The 23,007-nt window shown below is 44.6% G+C and overlaps 1 protein-coding gene across 1 annotated transcript; it reads left to right on the top strand.

Moving 5' to 3' along the window:
* Positions 1 to 4,753: 4,753 nt before the first annotated feature.
* Positions 4,754 to 16,422, top strand: LOC146693793 (beta-secretase 2-like). The gene is made up of 9 exons (XM_085429699.1): positions 4,754 to 5,047; positions 9,143 to 9,231; positions 9,363 to 9,579; positions 11,276 to 11,407; positions 11,927 to 12,061; positions 12,374 to 12,475; positions 12,976 to 13,125; positions 13,224 to 13,392; positions 14,682 to 16,422. The coding sequence occupies exons 1-9, from the start codon at positions 4,754 to 4,756 to the stop codon at positions 14,921 to 14,923; spliced, it is 1,530 nt and encodes a 509-aa protein (XP_085285825.1). The 3' UTR covers positions 14,924 to 16,422.
* The last annotated feature ends 6,585 nt before the right edge of the window (positions 16,423 to 23,007 follow it).

Genomic DNA, 23,007 nt, shown 5'->3' with positions numbered 1-23,007 from the left:
TCCTGTTTTTAAAACTCTCAGGGTAAGGAAATACCCCAAGATCCAGGGAAGAAGAAATAGGAATTGTGCTTAAATGGGTCATTCACAAGACCCAGTGCATGACAAGCAGTCCACCGGAAAGATAAATTTTTGTGGTCACAGTAGTTTCCCACATTATTAAGGCTAATATAACTATAGCGATTAACTTCAATGAGGGTGTGAGACAAGCATGGGTGGGGGACAGGGAAAAGAGCCGAACATGTGACACTACTGTGCACTCATGAGGTATTCAGTGTGAGACACTGGTTGTCTGTGTGTGGAAACAGGCAGCATGGAGAAGACCTGTGACAGCGATCTTGCCTTCCTTTCTTACTCTTTCTCCCCATACGCTGTCAGTGCCGAACCGAAGCCGTCTCAGCTGAAACATGCACGTAAAGCTTTCCAACTTGGGGAATGAAGTCATGCAAAGTTGAAATGCATACACAGAGGTTTTGTTCCCTAATACTGTAGTGAACAGTTCACAAGTTGGTGGGTGGATATATATCAAATTATAACTTGTTTGACAAAGACAGTTTCTGTAGTTTTCCCTGTGTACGCCACCATCATGGGTTTTAAACCAATATTAAGTCTTTGCGAGGGCAGACTTTCAGCTTTATTTAAAAGTTGTTGGGTTTTTTTCAGCAGTTTTTATACACTTTCCCCCATTGTAATGGGGACAAACACAATTGGACATTTGATCGACGGGCAGTTTCATTGCCAATTGAGGCCTGTTCCCTCGTTATTTCATGACAAATGAAGTAGACATAATGCTCCATGTTTACCCAAAGTATTCACTCACCCATCCAAATCATTCAGTCCAGGTGTTCCAATCACTTCCATGGCCACAGGTGTGCAAAATCGAGCACTTAGGCATGCAGACAGCTTCCAGCGCGGTACCGTGATTGGATGCCACCTGTGCATCAAGTCCAGTTGTGAAATTTCCTCAGTACTAAATATTCCACAGTCAACTATTGGTGGTATTTTAACCACTAAAAGCAAAAGTAATAGGCCACATAAAATCAGAGGGTGGGGTCAGCAGATGCTGAGGTGCATAGTACACAGACGTTTCTGCAGAGTCAATCACTACAGACATTTAAACTTGTGTTCTTTAGAATAAATCAAGAACAGTGCATAGAGAGCTTGATGGAATGGATTTTCATGGTCAAGGAGCTGCATTCGAGTCTTACATCATTAAGTCCAATGCAAAGTGTGGAATGCAACAGTGTAGAGCACCCCACCACTGGACTCAGATCAGTAGACACTGGCAATCTGACGGACAAGCATGGGTTTAGCCATTGCCAGGAGAACGGTAGTCATCTAACATGGATGAGAGAGCTTGGTGTGGAAGAGTTTCAAAGCCATTATAGCTGCAAATGGTAGGCTGACATTATATTAAACGCTATGGATGAAGAATGGGACATGGCTCAATTTCATATATGTGTGAAGGTAGAAGATGAAACACTTTTGTAATATAGTGCATCTGAACATGATTCAAGTGTTGGATTTGTGTTTCATAGCTTTTAATTGTAATTTAAAATATGGGAAGCCATCATTAGCCTGCAAAAAAACAAACAAACCCTAAAACCTAAGAGAGATAGGAAGAACTTCAGGATTGGCCAAATCAACAGTAAGGTTCATTCTTAAAAAGAACGAATGCATTGAGTAGCTCAGCAACACTACAAGGCCTGAAAGACCACAGAAGAAAAATAAAGTGAATGATAGGATTATTTCAATGCTTAAGAAAACATCTAACCAATAGGACTTGAAGAGGCAGGCGTCTCAACCAACCAAGAGATGCCCTCGTGAACGTAAATACAGAGAGTTTGCATGGTGCAAACCACTGGTTACACTCAGAACAAGATTATACACATAGCATACTTGGAGTGTGGTGTGCTAATAAAAGATACTGGACATGGGTTTTCCAATGCACAAGGCTGAGTACTTACAGGTATTTTTATTGTAGACTTTCAGATATACACATAAGTTGAACAATGGAATTAAGACTTCTAGTGAAAGCCTAGTTTCAGCGTCCTAAATACTGGTATAACTTGAACCGAGTCATCTTTGTAGAATATCTTCACAAAGCCCTTACAAACATGGGTGGAGCAATAAACGAAGATATAAAAATGATGCTGTAAATTCAGACATTACCGACAAGACATTTTATAATAAACCTTTCCATAACTAGGCAGAGGCTCAAGCTGCTGGGAGGAAACAAGAATAGTGTCTTACACAATTAATTTGAACACATAAGACCTTAAAACTCGCAATGACCAACATATCAAAAACTCAATCCATATTCAAAAACAAGGCTTCAGTCTTTGGCCTAAATGCACCTATTGCTCCCCGAGCAGGCAGTGAGCCACAGTTGTGTCTAATGGGTGAAGGTCCGACCACCAGGAACTCACCGACATCACCTCCACTAGGCCTGGCTCCAGGGTGGTGCTCCAGTATCCCATCCCTGGTAAGGTAACTGGGTCTCTGTTGCTCCCTACCTATAACCCATTTACCTTGGGAGACCCTACCAAGGGGAAGTTACCTTTGTAACTCCATGGGTTACTCAGGCACCAACTCATAACATAGCAGTATCTGCATGGGGGGGAGAGAGACGAGAGTTTGTTTTGAAATCCAGGAAAGCAGTGGAGTCTAATACAAACGTGCATTAGGATTCACCACAAAAATTACTGAAAATTGTAAGCATCTTGTGACCCTTCACACCTTCTTAGAGGTCTGTAACACAAAGGATTTATTTTAGCCCTGATTCCCAGTGTTATGAGGGTTACACTTTATTGTTTCATTACCATAATGACTTATTCTGCAGATCCAGCTGCTTCATGTAGGTCATGTTTGAGTCACGAGAAACATGCATGAAACCACCTACAGGCCAGTTTTTCAGAAAACCGTATTATACCTCCTGGGAGATCCCTCAGATATCAGTGTGCAGACACCATAAGGGTCCAGTTGTTAGAATCTAAAGTTAGTGTGTCCCTGATGGAGCGCGGTGAGGAAAGGAGATTTTTATTTCTTGCATTTTTCTCCTCCTTTGAAAGCAATATCCTTATAAGCCACCTCCTTACTCACCACTAAACAGTTTAACACAGCTAATGTTGCAGCTGAAACTATGTAGCTTGTATGCCATGAGAAAAAAAACACAATTTAAAAGAACATAAACCTGTAATTCTTCTTAGGCCTTAGTCTTACTCACCAGACTAAGGCGAGTACTATGCTTTAGCAAATAGTTGGGTTTAAATGGACTAATACTTAGAGCACTGTTCCAGTTAAACACATTCATAAAGTGTTGATTACCAAAGGAAAGCTTAAATACTGTATTACACTGCTGTATTACACGGCTGAATGGCTCGTATTCATGCTTGGGAAAGCTTACAGTTTCTCATCCAGGTGATAACCACAATGGTGTAACATTAGGGTAAGTGAACCAGGTTGTAGTACAGGCCCCAGGTGACAGGGACAAACACATAACAAGAAGCTAACCCACATACACTACGTTGAACTAATATGTAAAGTTAACCTTTGTTAAGACACATTTAATTACATAACTGGACACCAGGAGCCAAGATACAGGGCACAGGTGTTTTATACTCTGGCCATGATGAGGAAGTTGGTTAGGGGAGGAATCAGAACTGAGGCTGTGTTAACTAATACTAGTCACTACATAAATGTGGAGCTGCACAGCAATCCCAATAACAGGATTTAAAGGGTGTTTAAAATTGGAAAAAAGACACCACAATAACATTTTAAAAGTAGATAGATAGATAGATAGATAGATAGATAGATAGATAGATAGATAGATAGATAGATAGATAGATAGATAGATAGATAGATAGATAGATTACCACAAAAAGACAACAAAAGGTTTCGGGTAGATGACAGAAAAAACAATTTGTTCTGATCACATAAGTGAAGCAAAATCTGTGGAGCAGTGTGGGGAAATCTAATTACAGTCTTTTAAAAATGGGCACATGCCCCCCAGTGCTATCAGTCCGGTTTACAGCAGTCCAAGTTGTGGAAGGAAGTCATGCATCGTGGAATCACATCACTCAGCCTGATACCAGGAGTAAAGGATGTGGTAAAAACCTACAGCTCGGCAACTGCGCCTTCAAAATAAACCACTATTCGACTGGCTTTGAATTAGATGAGACACAAATGTCTTTACATCTGTCTAATAATAAACCCCTATTAGAGTCGCTATGAATTAAGAGAGACAGAAAACCTTTTGGAGTTGTCTTATCTGGTGTAAAATACAAATCTGGCAAATCAAACACTGCGAATAAGGGAGCGACTGAAAGTAGCTTTTAGAAATGCAAAAATTGCATAAATCCCATTCATAATTTATCTAACTTTACCTAGCGTGTTAAACGCCTGTTTTGTGTGGCCGTTACAACAGTTACGTGTGCTTTAACTTGAAAGCAACTGCCGGAAGTTGAGTCTTCTGTTTGGGCTCGCTTGGCGCCGTCGTAAGAGTAGATGGAGGTGAAATTTCTCGCTGGAAATCGATCGACAGCGGACAGTTCAGTGTCACTCACACCGCGGAAGCATGTCACCATGTACGGTGTCTTTTTGACGGTGAAGCGGGATCGTTTCCATGATGGCGACCGCAGTACGGGCCAGTGTGAAAACTTGAGGAGAAAAGTTTGAGCACGGAACAGGAGTCTTTTTCTGAGACTTTCTCTGTTGTTACTGGCGTGATAAAAAAACAAAACAACAAAAAACTAACATGGCATACTCAACTTTCGTTTCGTTTGTGGCATTTGCTTTGAGTTTGTACTTCGGAGTGTCCTATTGTTACTTTTCCATACCGCTGAAAATATACCCAGGGAAGTACAACGTCTCATCGGATGTGAATTTGACGTCTCTTCGGAGAGTAGCGTTAAAGTCTGATGGAAGCGGTCTCTCTCTGGCCTCTGATCCCACCGGTACCGTGAACTTTCTGGACATGGTGAATAATTTGCAAGGAGACTCTGGGAGAGGCTACTACATAGAAATGTCAATCGGTACTCCTGGTCAAAAGGTAATGTAGCTCCTGAGCTGCTGTCTGTTTTAACTCTTTTTTACGTTTCTCATTTAGACTTAAACGCACCACTTGTGTCAGCTTTCCACTTTAATCACTGTATTTGCGCTGTGTTGTGTGTTTTTGTGTTTATTTGTTTTTTCCTGGATGCATTTGTAGTGTGTTTACTGTGTATGTGTGAATAGGGGCTGGTCCATCCACCATGTGATCCAGTGGTCAGAAGGTGGGCTGGGTGTGTTTGTTTTGACTCAGGGCCATGGATACCCATCTATACAGCACTGTGTATTTAAATATGCTTTTAAATGTCTGTGTAGGTCATCTTGAACGTTTGAAAAAATAAGGCAACAGACTAGATCTCTATTACCCAAGAGGCTCCTTCATTTCTTAAAAAAAAAGAAAAGAAAGAAAGAAAGAAGTCAGGTATTTAATCCCCAGTGGAGGGTTGCCCCCTTTGGAAGTGGTCCTCAGGGTCCCTGATCCACTTGGTCATGCGAGTCGTCACATGAGCCAAGGTGGGAAGGGTGAAACTACTGTGAGACTTCACCCCACCACATCTTGTGACCTGTTGAGGTCACCTGATGCAAGGTGTGAGTGGAGATGAAGCCTTCATCGTAGGTGGATGATAGCTGGTGTCGTAAGCCACCACCAATGTTCAATCACTGACTCCTTTAACAGCCATATTTTTTTTTTCAAGCTATTAAGTCTATACTTCAAAATATGAGGTTTAAATTTACCCCTGCAGCAGAGGGTCATGGGAAGATAAGTATGTCTAGTACATTCTTACATTTAGGCTCGCCTGGGACCACAGAGGAAGGATAATATAGCTGTGAGGGTGCTTCAGCCTTATTATAGCCTAGGGGTCTGTAGACTAAACCCCCACCACCAACACCAACACTCTTTCTCTGGCTCACATGCACTCACATGATGCTGCCTGCGAGGACCAGTGTTTCTTAGCAGACAGCTGACAGGGATTACCAGGATCCCAGGCAGCAGAGAGCACCCCGAGAGTTGTACAAAATAGCACTTGCTCTACAGCAGGGATATTCGTTGGCTGCTATTCTTTTGGTTGCAGAACTTGGAAATGCGTACGTGTAATTTATTAGAACGTCATTTTTATACTGCTTGTTATGTAAAGCGCCTAACAAGATCATATTAATAATTGAGGAGGACTAAATCTGGGTGAGCTGGAGCTCCCGTCACTATTAAAAATACATGAGGCTTTAAGGGTGGCAGCGATTTGCCTTTGTGTTGTAAAGTAGTTGTCTTTGAATTGGAGCTTAAAGCAAAGGTGAATTATCTCATTAGTAAGTTGACCTGTTGCCCCGGGGCATCTCGAGTTAAACAGATCAGAGCTTTTAAGACTCTTGGGCAGCACATCTCAGTTTCTCAGGCTCACAGAGGCTTATCTGCGCTACCTGCCATGTCGCTGAGGATAACATTGCAGCACTTGCCAGAGTACACTTCCCACACTTCCTTATTATCAAGTCACAGCGTTGTATGCTTAATGACTTTTGTCCTAATAGAAAAGAACACTTTATAGTGTTCCCCAAAGAAGAAAATTCCCCTTTACCCTTATTACTTATCATTATTCAACAGGTAAATGTATAACAACAGATTATCAATCATAAAAGTCAGTCAGTTAAGCAAATGTCATCAATGCATTAGCACTGGAACTAAGATTACTATTCAGTTATATTCAGCATATTGGTATTTTAAACATGTTTCTCTATTGGGAGGAGTATGTATGTGTCAGTGGTGGCTCACCTTTACAAAACATTAAATCAGAAAGGGCGCAGTCTTTATGGTGTCTTTTTATTACAGCTGTGTGTTTCCTACTTTGTCAGGAAACTTTCTGTGCAGAGAACATTCACAGAAAGTTAATGACATGTTTAGGGGTTTGGCTATTGCCATTTAGTTTTTTGTTTCTTTGTTTTTTGTTGAATTGTTCACATTTGTGTGAGATTATGGAGTGTTTTTTTTAAGGCTAGCTCGCTTAATCGCAGAATGGATCCATGTTGCTGCATCAAGCATTAAAACCACCTGAAAGCTGAACTTGATACAGATACCTGCTAAACAGCCATTTTTATTATTTGTTCGCGTTTAAAGTCGTTCTTCACAATTTCCAGGATGTTAATATTACGGATGTATGAACATAATTGTAGGCTCAGACTTCTTTAATTGGTTTATGATGCACAGTAAAGATAGAGGAAGCTTCACCTCTTGATCTTCTAGTCTTTTAGTGAAACCTTGCCAGCAGAGAGCCATCTGCTTTGGTTCAGATTGTTTATGCGGTGGCAAAATGTCGTGTAACTCGATACTATTGAGTTATACTCTCAATATTATTCTAACTAGATGATGATGTGATTACAGGGCCGCGGTGTTCAATGAGGCACTATTCAAATCAGCCACTAATTGCGGCGTCTGTTAGCATGTGGCACACACAGGCTGAGTGTTGGCTGGAGAGCCTCACATCTGCTAATTGGTACAAACAGGTAGCAGATGCACGCTGCCTCCATGGAGCTACCGCCAATTAGACAGCGAACGCTCAACTGCAGACTGCCTCAGCAGGGGAAGAGACTTGCCTGAAGCTCTGAAGCTTGACAAAGGGAGGATAGTGTGACTAGTAAAAAGATAGGTGGTGTGGGGATAAGGAGCTGCCCTTGCTTTCCCTTCTCGCTATTCTCCTTCACCACAGGATATCAGAATTTTCCAGTCAGGCCTGTTTGACTGGTTCAGGCCTTGTGTGAGTGGCCTGCTGCCATCTGCTAAGGTGGCAGAGGAGTTTTGGATGGCACAGTGACAGTGGTGGGACAGGAGCCAGCGCAATGAGGAGGAACTGATAAGCCCGGCTCAACAGGGGTTTCCCATGGCTGAGTGAACCAGTCGATAACATGTGGTTGATAATTACAGACCTGCTTTCATAAAGGCCAAATGAACCTGAGCATGCCGGTGGGATGTCGGCTACAAGGAAATGAGTAAGAAAGTTTGCGCTCATAAGCAAACAGTGTAGCGTAATGGTCAACAATGGTCAACAAGCGTTTATCTGAAATGTAATTTAAGTAAACTATTGCCCGCTGTTGTGGTGCGCCTTAATGTAAAGGCAAACGCAACGAGGCGACAGTCGATCAGTTGTTGAAACCGCTGTTTACATTTGAACATGTCTAATGAGCTGCTCAGTTTTCATAGATTGCCATGAGTCTTTGTTGCTGATTCATCAGGTGGCGTCGGGGCATTAGGTTTATGACCCCCGCCTCGGTGGCGAATGCTTGCCAGCGAGTGTTAACATGGCCACAGCTGAAACATGAAGGTGACAGAAGTCTGCTGTTTATTTGTTCCTGTTCATTGACTCGATGCCTGGAAGACAACTTGATCTCAAGTGCTGTTAACTCGTCCCCACTGTTCACATGACACATACCAAACAACTGGTTAGGTCATATAGTCATGAAAGCAGCTTGAGGCTGTCGTGTTTGACTCTCAGATCACACATTCAGTGAACACTTGCGTCCGAGGTGCATTGTTAATGACGAAGACCTTTCACACCAGTTTGTCCAACACTAGAACTGAACCAAAAGTAGTGCCGTTGCAACTTCATGTGTATCATTTCCTCTCGTGTGTGCTGCTAAAATAATGTTTACAGACGTTATTAAAAATGTGTAATTAATTTTAGCTGCAACCAAGCTGCGTTTTCTTCCTCCAGAGAAAATGTCCATTTACGGTTCTATATGAATCTTTCAGATGGGCACGAAACGCCCCTAAAAGAGATATAACCTTCTTTATGTTCGGCTATTTTTATGGCCCATTTCCCTTTCATTGTTTCCTTGAGAACTGTCGTGTAATTTACCTTTTGTGTTTTCATGCTGTGGGGAAATTTCTCACATCTATCTTTCTCCCTTCTCCTCTAATCATATCTGCAAACAAACTTTAATGTCTTTTTAAAGCTTAAAGGCTTGTGAATGCATCCCACTGTGCTTAGCTGTCATTCTTTTCTTTTTTTTCTTTTTTACCATGTGATTCTGGGGCCATGTAAGTGGGGGGAGGGGGGGTAACAGATAGCTGGAGTGATTGTTAAAACAAACTGTGCCTTCTGTTTTCCAGCTGAACATCCTGGTGGATACGGGTAGCAGTAACTTTGCCGTGGCTGCAGCTCCACACCAATTTATTACTCATTACTTCAACACTGCACTGTGAGTGGCTGGAATACTGCCTGCTTGCATTTTGTAATAACTGTAGTATAACATAGTAAATACATTCAGTTTTTGTTATATATAGCTTTGTAACTGTTTACATATTCTGTTTTCTTTTCTCCTGCTTTTAGTTCCAGTACCTACCGTTCAACCGGTCGCACTGTAGCTGTAAGGTACACCCAAGGCAACTGGGAAGGTGAGCTGGGAATGGACAGCGTCTCTATTCCCAGAGGCCCAAACGGGACCATCAACATCAACATCGCCGCCATCCTGTCTTCTGATGGCTTCTTCCTCCCTGGGATCAACTGGCAAGGCATCCTGGGATTGGCCTATCCTGTGCTGGCACGGGTACGGGAGACACTCATTTACAAGTTTGCGTAAAGTTATTAAGCAAAGTCATTGATTTCTGCCCAGTGTGACATTAACTAGTAAGAAGCTGTTTTACACTCTAATGAAAACAAAGACGACACAGACGTTTTGGCGCACTCATATGTGAATTGTGAAAAAAATGGGGATTTGATTTATTTCATTTGTGTTCTGTTCAACCGTTTTCTTACACTTGTCCAATTCAGGGTTGTGGGGGCCTGGAGCCACTGTCATAGGGTGAAAGGCGTGGTATACTAGACAGATTGCCAGTCTATCACAGGATTAACAGAGAGACACATTCAGGTCTACAGCCATATAAAAATCGCCAGCTAACCTAACATGTATATCTTTGGACAGTGGGGAAAACAAAACAAAGTACCAGCTGGTGGATTTGAACCCAGGACCTTCTTGCTGTGAGGCAACAGTGCTACCAAAAGCACCACCGAAGTGACTATAAAAGCATTGATTACTAAAATAACATAAACTAATTATATTGAGTGAATCCTCAGAGCTTGTCCGGACAGGCAACGTCATTCTCACTTACATGCCTCCCACTCCTCACATCACATATCAAACACCCTTCCAATTTAGCAGTCTACTTAAGCTGCAAATCCTCTGACTGCTGCCCTGAGTCACTGCTGTTTTAACCCCTGGAACAGCCCCAGCATCCACCTGTGTTCTCCGTGGGATATTTGCTCCTTACTCGTCAATTTCTTGGTGTGTCATATTTGCAGAATGTCATTTTTGGAGCACAAACACCATACTCTGGTTGAATTCTGTTTCTGTATGAATCGTTGCAAAATGATTTGGCTAATTAAAGTGCTGTTTTCCATGTATGTGGAATTAAACACAAACCTAAGGATGAGAGCAGAAGGAGGAAGCAAAACCTGAGAAAATGTGAACATGCAGGTTTCACAATGTGACAGCATTGCATGGCTTCCTGCTCGCCTCCATTTCTGTTAAACCACTGAATAACTTTGCGGTCTAATCTTATCTGAATGTCATCATCCACTTTTCACATGAAAGAAGAAAACTTGTTTGTGATATAATTACAGGAGTGTGTGTTTTTCTTATAAAATGATGGGGTGAGGTTATGTTGTTGCTGTATTTTGTCATCTCTTACTTCCATCTCCCCTTATACCATAGATGTGAATTAATCAGTTTTCTTTTTTCAAAAGAAGAGCTAAATCAAGGTGCTTTACCCAGTGTCAGCTTTTTTTAACAGATTAATCTCGTCTTAATGGAGCGTTAAAGACGTCAGCGCAAACTGCACAATACGTACCTTCATTCTGCGCTGACTGCAACAACCTTTGGAATCAAATGTCAGTGATTGTGGAGCCGATACGCTTACACTGACCACTTTGTGCTATTGGCGACTCCTGAGTGCTGAGGTTGAACTTTCTTCCAGGCTGTTTGTCATGCATGACATGGTGACACTGTGGAGGAAAACAGGAGTGAACATATCACAGTCCAAACTGATGATACACCGCTGTCACATAAAAACACATTTCAGCATTTCCATTCAATAGAGCTGATGTTTGAGGTGATTGATTTTCTACGATGTTGTGTGTGAAGCTTTTACAATCTATGTAGTTACACAAGCTAAAGGTATGAAACGCAAGTGTAAAGGTTTCACTCGATCAACATTATTTAACACCGTCTCGTGTGTCTCCACCAGCCTGACTCGTCCGTGGAGCCCTTCTTCAACTCCGTGGTGAGACAGCTGGGAATTCCTGACGTCTTTTCCCTCCAGATGTGTGGTGCTGGACTGTCAGCCGGCAGCGAAACAGACACTACGGGCGGCAGTCTTGTGAGTAGTCAGAAGTAACACCCCAAGCAGGAGTTTGATTAGATAAAAACATTGGTTTTAAACAGTCTTTATATTTTGGATCTCTGTCTGAGATTTTGATAGCTTGTGTGTGTGACCAGCACCTTTTTATAAACGTCATAGCTGATGTCCTTCATGTCACTGTGTTTCCACATTGGAAGGCCTTTCTACTTTGACTGGAGCTAATTAAGCTAAGATAGCATCCTGCTGAGAGCAAGTCTGTCGCCGTAATACTTTCGACCTTGGTGCCTCGCTCACCGCATCTCCATCATGTGACCCGCTGGTGCAGACAGATGGATAAGATGGCAGGGTATGTCAGAATTAGATCACTAAGTATCGGTATTTATCTGTCTTAAGAATCCTATTCCTATCAGGCTCTAATTTTAAGTTTAGTTAGATACTGAAGTGGTGAAGCTAAACAGATATGTAAACTGCAACTTAGCTGATTTACTGAGGCAAAAAAAATAAAAGGCAGTAATTCTGGTTATCTTCTTCTCTTAGATAATGGGTGGGGCTGAACCAAGTCTGTATCGAGGCTCAGTGTGGTACACCCCTATAATAGAAGAGTGGTACTACCAGGTGGAGGTGTTGAAGCTGGAGGTGGGAGACCAGAATCTGAATCTGGACTGCAGAGAGGTAAAACTTCACGGTCTGAATCGCTTCTCTCACTGTCTGATCCTAACTCCACACTGCACTATTTCAAAGTGAACTGTAACTTTGACTTGGAAGTTGACTCACAGCACTTGATTAACTTGCTGTGTCAAGGTTAAAACACTGAAATGTAAGAGAAGCTGAGTAGGAGTGCTGCAGAGCAGTGTAATCCAGTTTGTCTGCTTGTGAAAGAACTTCCTCATTTTATATTCTTTTGTTTGCTCAAGGTCTTCCATAGGAGTCCGTTGCAGCGAGAACAAACCCTACCGCACGTCACTCTTTCTCTCTTTCTTTCAGTATAACATGGATAAAGCTATAGTCGACAGTGGGACGACTCTGCTGCGACTTCCTGTCAACGTCTTCAATGCATTGGTAGAAGCCATCATACGCAGCTCTCTGGTATGCTGCCTCCGCTCCACAGACAATGATGAAACATGTTGTCAGAGCAAAGATATGCAGGGGAGAATAGCACACACTCACTGTTCAAGGACGTAGTAGCTTTAAGTGGAGGGATCGAGGGTTTTTTTTTCCTGTTATAAAAATATATATGTGTGTGTGTGCGCGCGCGCTCCATGCCTTTGTTTATTTACCATTAGGCTTTGCTCATTTCTCACCTTTTTGGAACTGCACACAAACAGTTCCCAAGGTTAATTTGAACTTGGAGGCAACATTTTCAATTAAAGCAGCCACATCCTTGCAGATGAATACAAAGTAGGAAAATGAAAGCAGAACATCAAAACTTGTTTTGGTGCTATGTTGACCTTCTTTTTCTGTCTTTATCCTTTTTATCCTTCGCACTGTCTCTTTTCTGTCTCTGTCAATTTCTTACTGTGACTGTCTTATTTTCTTTTTCTCTTTCCTCCTGTGTTTTTTTTTTTTTGTTTTTGTTTTTAATTCAGATCGAGGAGTTTTCTTCAGGGTTCTGGGAAGGCACCAAGTTAGCATGTTGGATGAAGGGAGAGAACCCCTGGAGGTTTTTCCCTAAGCTGTCCATCTACCTGAGGGCCACGAACACCAGCGAGTCGTTCCGCGTCACCATTCTGCCTCAGGTGCCAGGCACATATATAATCTTATAATCATTCCTTCTCTAGAGCTTCCATCAAACAAAGACAAACTCATCTCATCCTCATTTCTTGTCATCTCACAGCTTTACATCCAGCCAATCACGGACGTTGACGGCACGCTGGACTGCTTCCGTTTCGGGGTGTCGTCGTCAACAAATGGCATGGTGATCGGCGCCACTGTTATGGAAGGCTTCTATGTAGTGTTTGATCGCACTCAGCGGAGACTGGGCTTCGCATTCAGCAGCTGTGCAGGTCAGGGTTCATACTGGTGCCACTTACTGCAGTTACATGTCTGTAAATATTTCGCTTTTTATGAGAAACTACAGCAGAAATCCTAAAGTACAGAGTAAACCAGACATCAGCTAATGATAACTTACTGACAGGCAAAGTCCTAAAGTCAGCCACTTTCAGGCTCCCTGACCAAGAGCTCAACACAGTGTCCTGTTCACTGAGATCTAAACGTCAAAGGTTAAGCCTTCAGTGGCACTTCCTCATAGTTCTGTGGAAAAATGAACTTTGGCCAAGCCTCCCTCCCTAATACTAAAGTACAAAGTTCATTTTTGTTGTGTACTGAGCAAACACTTTTGTAGGCTTAAGGTTGGAGGCTTGTGACAGCATTTAATGTCTAAGCAGGGCAGGTAAAATAAATAAGAAAGTTAAATGCCATTGTTTAAAAAAAAATGATGCCTGAGCCCGTCATCGAAGACTACGAGCAGCAGTGTGCTTGATTAAAAAGCTGGGATAAAGTCTGGAGCCTGGCTGTTTAATGCTCTGTATGTGAGAACAAGAATTTCAAGACATCCTGAAGCCAATGTAAAGATTATAAAATAGGAGTGACGTGAGCTCGCTTGCTGCAATGTGTTAATGGTCTGTGTCATTTGGAGGCATGAAAGAGATAATTTATCTAAGCAGGTAAACAAGGCAATAATTGTGCATGAATAATTTCTTCCAGTTCCACCAAATTCAATTTAATTTTATTTTTATGGGCTAAATCACAACAACAGGAACCCTCAAAACGTTTTATATTGTAAGGTAAAGACTACAATAATACACCGAAAATCTCAGCAATCAGATGACCCCATTTGAGCAAGCTCTTGGTGACAGTGGCAAGGAAAAACTCCCCTTTAACAGGAAGTAAATGTCAAGCAGAACCAGGAGGGCAGCCATCGGCCATGACCGGTCGGCCAAAGAGACCATATTTAGCAATTTCTAAATGTTCCTTAAACGAGGAAAAACAGGAATGAAAAATAGATTTTGCACACTTTTAAAAGCAACAGTTGTTCAGTTAAATGTTTAAATGTTTAAAACGTTCATTTGCTCATTGTCAAGATAGCCTCAGCTAGCTCTCAGTCCAGCAAAAGTTCTCTTCACCTGTCTTTCCAGCTTTTCTCAAACATTAGCTCACAGTCACAGGTTAACTCTTTTTATTTGGCACTTGTTAAATTTGTATTGAATGAGGGCGTATGAGTGATGCTAACTTAATGCTGCTTTTTTGGTTTTATGAGATCATGTTATAAGACCTCTCTCATACGTCACTGCAGTGAGCGATGGGGTGGCTCTGTCAGAGATCGAGGGACCCTTCTCTGCAGCGGACGTGGCGGCCGACTGCTCTGGCGGCCCACTGAAGGAGCCTCTTGTGTGGATGATATCTTACGCCCTGATGGCAGTCTGCGCGTTGGCCCTCCTCATCCTGCTGCTCATGCTCATCCTGCCCTGCAGATGCGGAAACCGGAACGGTGAGATCACGGACGAGTCCTCGCTGGTACGACACCGCATCAAATGACTGAGAGGGCAAAGTAGAGCAAACCCGGGGAAGGGACAGTCGGACAGTGAGCAGAGCGCCTCCACGAGAGGCTGCACCGACCAATGACACTTGACTTAGGATTTTTAGACTGGACTCATCAGCTTGGCCCACAGAGGCAGTCGCACAGACAGATCAACTGCCTCTGAAAGGGAAAAATCCCCAGAACAATTCTTTAAAAAAACAGCTGTTGGTGGTGAATTTGTATTTTCTTGTTGGTTTTTTTGTGGTCGTTGCCTTAATCCACCTACAGAGGCTGGTGGAGGCACTCAAATCATAACTGGGCTTGTTCTAATTAAAACTGCTAAAGGTATTCTGAGAAATCTAGAACTTCAATAACACTAGAAGATTAAAATTAAAATTTTTAAAGCAGTTAATAAGTATACACACACTAACCATCACAGCAGAAATCAAAGAACAGCTCAGCAGTGCAGACAATCACAGCACATCCAGAAGGAAGGATAATAACACTGATATCATCTCCATGCAAAAGGTGTTTTCTAGGTTTCTAAGCCTTATAAACCAAAAGTGCCTTTGTTTTTGGTTTTTGTTTGTTTGTTTGTTTTTTTTGGGGGGGGGGGGTTCAATCTAATGCCAACAACGGGATCTATTTCTTGGATCTATTTTGAAGTTTTCCACTCGTCTGTGGAGTCAAATGATTACCCAGAGATATTACATAAAAAATAAACTAATTAAAGTAAAGCTGCTCACTGGTAATAGGAAGAATATGAAAAGTTAGACTTGTGTTTACAGCGCCTGTAGTGCCTTTGTGGTCTCGGCTCTCTGCTAGAACAGTATCAGCAGTTTGGGACTTACTCTGCTGAATTGCACTTCCAAAGTCGATCAAAGTGTTATATAAAACGAAAGATCAATATTTCTCCTTCTGTAATGTAGTTTATTATTTTAATGTAGCTATACCCATTCTGTATACCCTCAGCTTTATATTTAAGTCTCTTTGAATGTGATTGTATCATCATCATCATCATCATCATCATTATTATTATTATTATTATTATTATTATTGTAATTATAATTATTCCAGATCTTTGCTTTCTGAGACTAGAATTCAAAGGGTGTTTATACTGCACATTTTATACAAATCATATACAGAAACACTTCAGCATTGATTTCCTTTGTTACTTGTGAGCTTCAGTTAACGTTCTAGCAAAGCAGACATTCCTGTTAGCAGTAAAAAAGAGATAAAGAATCAACTTATTGAATGTCATTTTGCAGTCTGTTCGCACCAGTGAAATAAGGTCCAAACACAGTCCACAGAAGATGCTGCGCCACAGTTCAGCCTCATTCAGCTTCCTGTAATCTGACCCAAGCTGCACTAACATGTCGGAAAAAATGTCAATTTGTGAGACTGTTTCACTGAAAGCACACTTGAATCTAAAACTGCTCGCTTATTTATGAGTGTATTTTTTCTGTGCCAAAAATTGTAAACTGTGTTGTAAATAAAACAACTTGTGACAAATCAAAGACAATCGTTTTTAAATCATTTTTATTTCTTTTTGGATGAGAAATACAACAAAATAAAACGTACTTAAATGTAGCTTATAATAGATAAAGTAATTTCAAAAAGTAACAAATTATGAAAAAGAAAATGGCAATAATTCAATGTAAGTTTTTCTCTGTATACGTGTCAGGTTGATACCTCTGTAAACAGAAGTACAATTCATCTGGTTGTGTTTGAACATTATCTGCATGTAAGTTGCTAATAGCAAATATTTTTATGCTAACACAAAAGGTCAAGATGAATATAATTACTTCATAATCATCACAATATTAGAGCTGTAACAGTTATTATCTTGATTAATGGTTAAATGTCTCTCAGTGTAGCCTTGAGCCGCTCTTCATTTCTGCTTAATTTGCCAAAACACGTGTAAACATAAGTAGAAATACAGTAGATAAGGCAAAAACAGAGTTTGTACAATTCTAACAAGCTTGAAAGATGATGTATGTCACCACCTTTACCCGGTTTTAACACCGAGTAAAGACTAGGTTTTTCTTGCTGCATAAAACCTTTAACAAAAGGCTGTACTATATTTTCTAAAAAGCTGTGATTGCCTACAGCTGTTTTTCCTTTATTTAAGAAAAAAATAAGAAGCAGTGTCATTGTGGTATTTTAAAAAGCTGTGTCATCAGACTCATGCTCTGGCTTCCTCAAAGTACCTTGCTCAATTCATGACACAAATGTTGAGAACTACGAGTCAAATGTTCAATACAGCTTAATGCTACTTGATGTCAGTGTTGCTAAGCATACGGCTGAAACGTACACTGATACAAATGATTGATTAGAACAACTTTTAGTTGCCACTATACGTGTCACGGTCCGGGGCAGCGGCCGTGTGAAGAGTGGAAAGGAGGACTCAGATGCAGCACTTACTCAGATGTGAAGGTGATTTATTGACAATACTGAACATAAAGTGGAGATGGCAAACAGAACTAAGGACGAACTAAACTGGGAGAAACTACACAAAGGGAGCGGCAAACCTGAACATGAAGGGAGAACAGCAGGGAGAGCACGCAGAGGATTACACCAGGTATGAACACAGAGGATGAACACAGACGACGCAACGAGGAGCAGAGGAAATCACACACTATAAGTACACAAAGAGACACTGGGAAATCACACACAGGTGGGGGAAACAGCTGGACCTGATTAACCTGACGAGACGGGAACACTAACACCAGGGACCAACAGAGGGAGCACAAACCCAGAACCCAGTGTCTAAAATCCCAAACACAAACCATCCCAAAACAGCCATGAATAATAATGAAAGTAATAACAATAAAGAACATAAACATAAAGTCACTGAGTCATGGTCGCAGGACCATGACAGTACCCCCCCCCTCAAGGGCTGGCCCCCGACAGCCACAGAAACACACCACCAGATCCGGGCGGGCGGCAGGGGGCCCAGGACGGAGGGACCGGGCCAAGACCAAAGACGGAGGCCCCAGAGTCCCAAACAAATGTTCACAAAAAAAAAAAACTCACAGGGGAGCAGAGTCCAAAACACAGTTCAGGTGGCCGGCCAGGGGCCCGATAACACAGGAGGCCAGGATGGGACAGTTCAGGAGGCCGGCCACAAAGAAGGCCGTGGAGGCGCACAAAAGGTTCAGGAAGCCGGCCGTGCGGAAGGCAACGGCGGCCACTCAGGCGAAGAGGGTCCGGCCGTGCGGAAGGCAACGGCGGCCGCTCAGGCGAAGAGGGTCCGGGGGCCGGCCGTGCGGAAGGCAACGGCGGCCGCTCAGGCGATGGCTGTCTGGGGGCCGGCCGTGCGGAAGGCAATGGCGGCCAGTCAGGCAACGGCGCCCGGCCAGTAGCCCGGCCAGCGGTCCAGAAAACGGCCGTTTAGCTCCAGACCCAAACGAGGCTGGGCCAGGCGAGGCTGAGGACACGGAAGCCGGGACCGCAGCAGGCGGAGATGATGATGCAGACACGAAGGCAGGACCAGAGGATGATGCAGACACGAAGGCTGGACCAGAGGATGATGCAGACACGAAGGCTGGACCAGACGAGGCTGATGAGGACGCTGAAGCTGAGGCTGGACCAGGCGAAGCTGATGAAGACGCTGAAGCGGAGGCTGGACCAGGCGCAGTGGGTGAAGATGAGGATGCTGTGGCCGAGGATGCGGGCACGAAGGCTGGACCAGGCGAAGCTGATGAAGACGCTGAAGCGGAGGCTGGACCAGGCGCAGTGGGTGAAGATGAGGATGCTGTGGCCGAGGATGCGGGCACGAAGGCTGGACCAGACGAGGATGGAGACACGAAGGCTGGACCAGGCGATGCTGAAGCAGAAGCCGAAGCTGGACCAGGCGTGGATGAAGCTGGAGATGAAACCGGACCAGGCGTGGATGAAGCTGGAGATGAAACCGGACCAGGCGTGGATGAAACCGGGCCAGGCGTGGATGAAACCGGGCCAGGCGATGAAGAAGCTGTAGCTGAAGCCGGGCCGGGCGAAGCTGACGCTGTAGCTGAAGCTGGGCCAGGTGAGGATGAAGCTGGACCAGAATCAGGCGAGGATGAAGCAGAGGATGAAGCCGGGCCAGGCGTGGATGAAACCAGGCCAGGCGATGAAGAAGCTGTAGCTGAAGCCGGGCCGGGCGAGGACGAAGCTGTAGCTGAAGCTGGGCCAGGCGAAGCTGACGCTGTAGCTGGGCCAGGTGAGGATGAAGCTGGACCAGAATCAGGCGAAGATGAAGCCGAGGATGAAGCCGGGCCAGGCGTGGACGAAGCCGGGCCAGGCGTGGACGAAGCCGGGCCAGGCGTGGACGAAACCGGGCCAGGCGATGAAGAAGCTGTAGCTGAAGCCGGGCCGGGCGAGGACGAAGCCATAGCTGAAGCTGAAGCTGGGCCAGGTGAGGATGAAGCTGGACCAGAACCAGCCTCCTGCTTCGCTAGCAGGCTGAGGCGTGGCAGTAGCAGGTGGTAGCGCTGCAGGTGATGGTACTGCAGGAGGCAACGCTGCAGCCACAGGTGGAGAAGCAGCCACAGGTGGAGAAGCAGCCTCCTGCTTCGCTAGCTGGGGGATCCTCGGGCCCCCCAGCCGACGTGGCAGTCAGTGTGGCATGAGGCTGGACGGGCTCCTCGGGCCCCCCAGCTAGCGAAGCAGGAGGCTGGACGGGCTCCTCGGGCCCCCCAAGCGAAAACAGCCGCAGAACCAGTGGGCACCGGGGCCCCCGGCACACATGAAACAAAACCAGTAGGCACATGGGCCTCTGGCACACATGAAACAAAACCAGTAGGCACGTGGGCCTCTGGCACACATGAAACAAAACCAGTAGGCACGTGGGCCTCTGGCACACATGAAACAAAACCAGTAGGCACGTGGGCCTCGGGCACACATGAAACAAAACCAGTAGGCACGTGGGCCTCGGGCACACATGAAACAAAACCAGTAGGCACGTGGGCCTCTGGCACATATGAAACAAAACCAGTAGGCACGTGGGCCTCCGGCACACATAAGGAGGGCTGCAGCTGCGCAGAGCACTGACCCTGCTCAGGCAGTGACAGCCCGGTGCAGTTCACAGCTGGCATCTTGGCCTCCAGGGGTCCAGAGTAAGCTGAGGGCAGTAACCCAGCCTCTGGGGAAGCCCCGGAGTGAGCAATAGTCTCTAATGTAGCCAGCTTTTGAGGAACAGGTCCGTAGTGAAACAGTTTGTCTCCCTGCTCAGAAACAGCGGTGGAAAAACAGTGTGAAAATTGTGGCTTAAGGGAGGCTAATGGTTGAGCTACAGACTGGGAAGCTTGTGGTTGGACACAGAACTGAGCCGGAGAATGGCAATAAAGTCCTGGCTCAGAAGGAGCGGCAGAGACACAGTCTGTCAGTTTTGCAGCGGGTTTGTACACGCCCACTTGGGAAGGATCCGTTACCACGAAGGTAGGTAAGCGATCCATACAGTCTCCCATCCCGCTCTGAATAGCCCCAGAAAACAAAGTCCCGGAAACTGGGGAAAGCAATGCATCCCACTGACTCACCGCATCGGGCTGCTCGAAAGTGAATGCAGACGGGGGGTGAAGTCCAAGGTCCAAAAGGAGAAACTCCCGCTCCCACGAACAGAGCGAGTCCAGCAGCCATGGGAGACCGGTCACCAGACGCTGTAGCCGCCTCTCTATAGCGCGCTGGGACGTGCCACCCGGGCTTTCCAGCCACAGGTCGATCAGCTCCTGTGTGGCATCAATGAGCGTCTCCCGTAGCTCCCTGGACGGATTAAGCGCTGCTGGGTCCATCTTGTGGTTGCGTCGTACTGTCACAGTCTGGGGCAGCGGTCGTGTGAAGAGTGGAAAGGAGGACTCAGATGCAGCACTTACTCAGATGTGAAGGTGATTTATTGACAATACTGAACATAAAGTGGAGATGGCAAACAGAACTAAGGACGAACTAAACTGGGAGAAACTACACAAAGGGAGCGGCAAACCTGAACATGAAGGGAGAACAGCAGGGAGAGCACGCAGGGGATTACACCAGGTATGAACACAGAGGATGAACACAGACGACGCAACGAGGAGCAGAGGAAATCACACACTATAAGTACACAAAGAGACACTGGGAAATCACACACAGGTGGGGGAAACAGCTGGACCTGATTAACCTGACGAGACAGGGGAACAGTAACACCAGGGACCAAAAGAGGGAGCACAAACCCAGAACCCAGTGTCTAAAATCCCAAACACAAACCATCCCAAAACAGCCATGAATAATAATGAAAGTAATAACAATAAAGAACATAAACATAAAGTCACTGAGTCATGGTCGCAGGACCATGACAGTACCCCCCCCTCAAGGGCTGGCCCCCGACAGCCACAGAAACACACCACCAGATCCGGGCGGGCGGCAGGGGGCCCAGGACGGAGGGACCGGGCCAAGACCAAACACGGAGGCCCCAGAGTCCCAAACAGACAATACGAGCTCATCATTTGCAGAGGGACCTGTTGCTAGTTTAGTCTCTCTGACTGTTTCTGAGAGTAAAGTACACAAGTTTCACGACTCAAGGTGTGCTTGGTCATTTTGATAGCTATTGAAATGGTTGTGGGGCGGAAAGTGGCTTTAAAGAGCCTTCGCGATTTTTGGTGATTAAAGTTCAGTCATTTAGTTGCTTTACTCCAGCCCATTCACTAGCTGAGACCACATCCTCATGTAGGTTTGGTATTTCTAGTAGATAATTGCAGATTGCACGAGCATGAATTGAGGCTGCTGTTTGGGGGAAGGCCTCAGAGGGGACTTCCGGGTTGGGCATATCCCGATGTGCTAATGAGAGGTGAATGAAGTGGAAAAAAAGAGGAAGTGTGGGGGGGTCGTTTATAGACGGAGAGCTGGGAGGGCTGTGAAATTCAGATAAATGAGCCAGTACACACCCAAGAACCCAGCCCCAGATACTGAGAACCACCAGCCACTGGCAGGGAGTGTGGCCGGGAAATAGGCCCCACACCTGGGGGAGCCTGACATGTTCTGAGAGAGAGAGGTGGAGTCTAAGACCTGACCTGAAACATAGATATTTACTGTGTAACCCTCCCCAAGACCTTCGGTGTCTACATGCAATTTAAAATTGAGAAGTGGGCACCGACACCAGAGGTGAGGATGAATGAACAGACTCTGGACGCTGTTCAGTGTGCCCACCCCGAAGGCCCTATATGTATGTGTCATGAGAATGAAAGTAATGAGAGAGTCTAAACTGTGGAGGAAAACTAAGGTACAGGCAGCCATGAGGGGGGAGAGAAGGAGGGCCTCCCTTGCACCTCAGTGACACACCTGCATCCCAAGCCCCTGCGTGTGTGGAGGGGGGAGGAGCCAGCTTCCTCGCTGACCACCAAGGGCAGGGAGGCGCAGGCCCATACAGCCCATGGCTGCAGCACCACCGACGCCCAGGGTGACCCATCCGACCACCCCACTCTTTTGTCTCTTTTAGCTAGGTGCTGTTTTTAAGCTTATATGATTCACAACTCAGTCTTCAGTGGCTTAACAAAATAAAAACATTGCTCTGAAAATGATCAAGTACAAGTAATGGAGTCTAAATGAGTGAAAAAGCAGCCAATGTCCAAAGAAAAACCTTTAAAAACCTTCAGAAGACCTGGAGAACTATTGATCAAGACCACTTTATAAAAAGTAGGAAAGACAAGAAAGTATGCTCACACTTTGGAAGCAAAATATGAAGAAATGAGGAGAGGATCAAGACTTTTGCACAGTACTTTGTTTGCATTTTTGTTCCTTCTTTACAAGAAAAAAAAAAGCTTTGTAATCCTCTGCGGATGATAAAGGCGAAGGATACCAAAGACAATGAAACATAATAATGTCAGGGCACGGATTAACCTTTTGGCTTGTCAAACACTCAAACAAATACGATTAATCACACACAACACTCATATTAATATCCTAACTTGGCATCAAGGCCCTGCTGTGATTCAGACATACGGTGTTTATCATTACATCCAGCCTCCAGGTAAAGCTGTACAACTCAGAGCACCAGATGGGTAAACCTTCTTATAACATCTGGTCCTCCAAAGAGATTAAATCAAAAGGTACATAAAGTGCATGAAATCACACAGAGCGAAGTTAAATTTGA

Source organism: Copadichromis virginalis, linkage group LG14 (genome assembly GCF_057382275.1).
Source record: "Copadichromis virginalis isolate Kocher_CV1m ecotype Utaka linkage group LG14, C_Virginalis_male_GT1.1, whole genome shotgun sequence".
Classification (NCBI taxonomy): domain Eukaryota; kingdom Metazoa; phylum Chordata; class Actinopteri; order Cichliformes; family Cichlidae; genus Copadichromis; species Copadichromis virginalis.
Note: the sequence above shows the minus strand (reverse complement) of the source record. Positions and strands in the feature narration are given on the sequence as shown.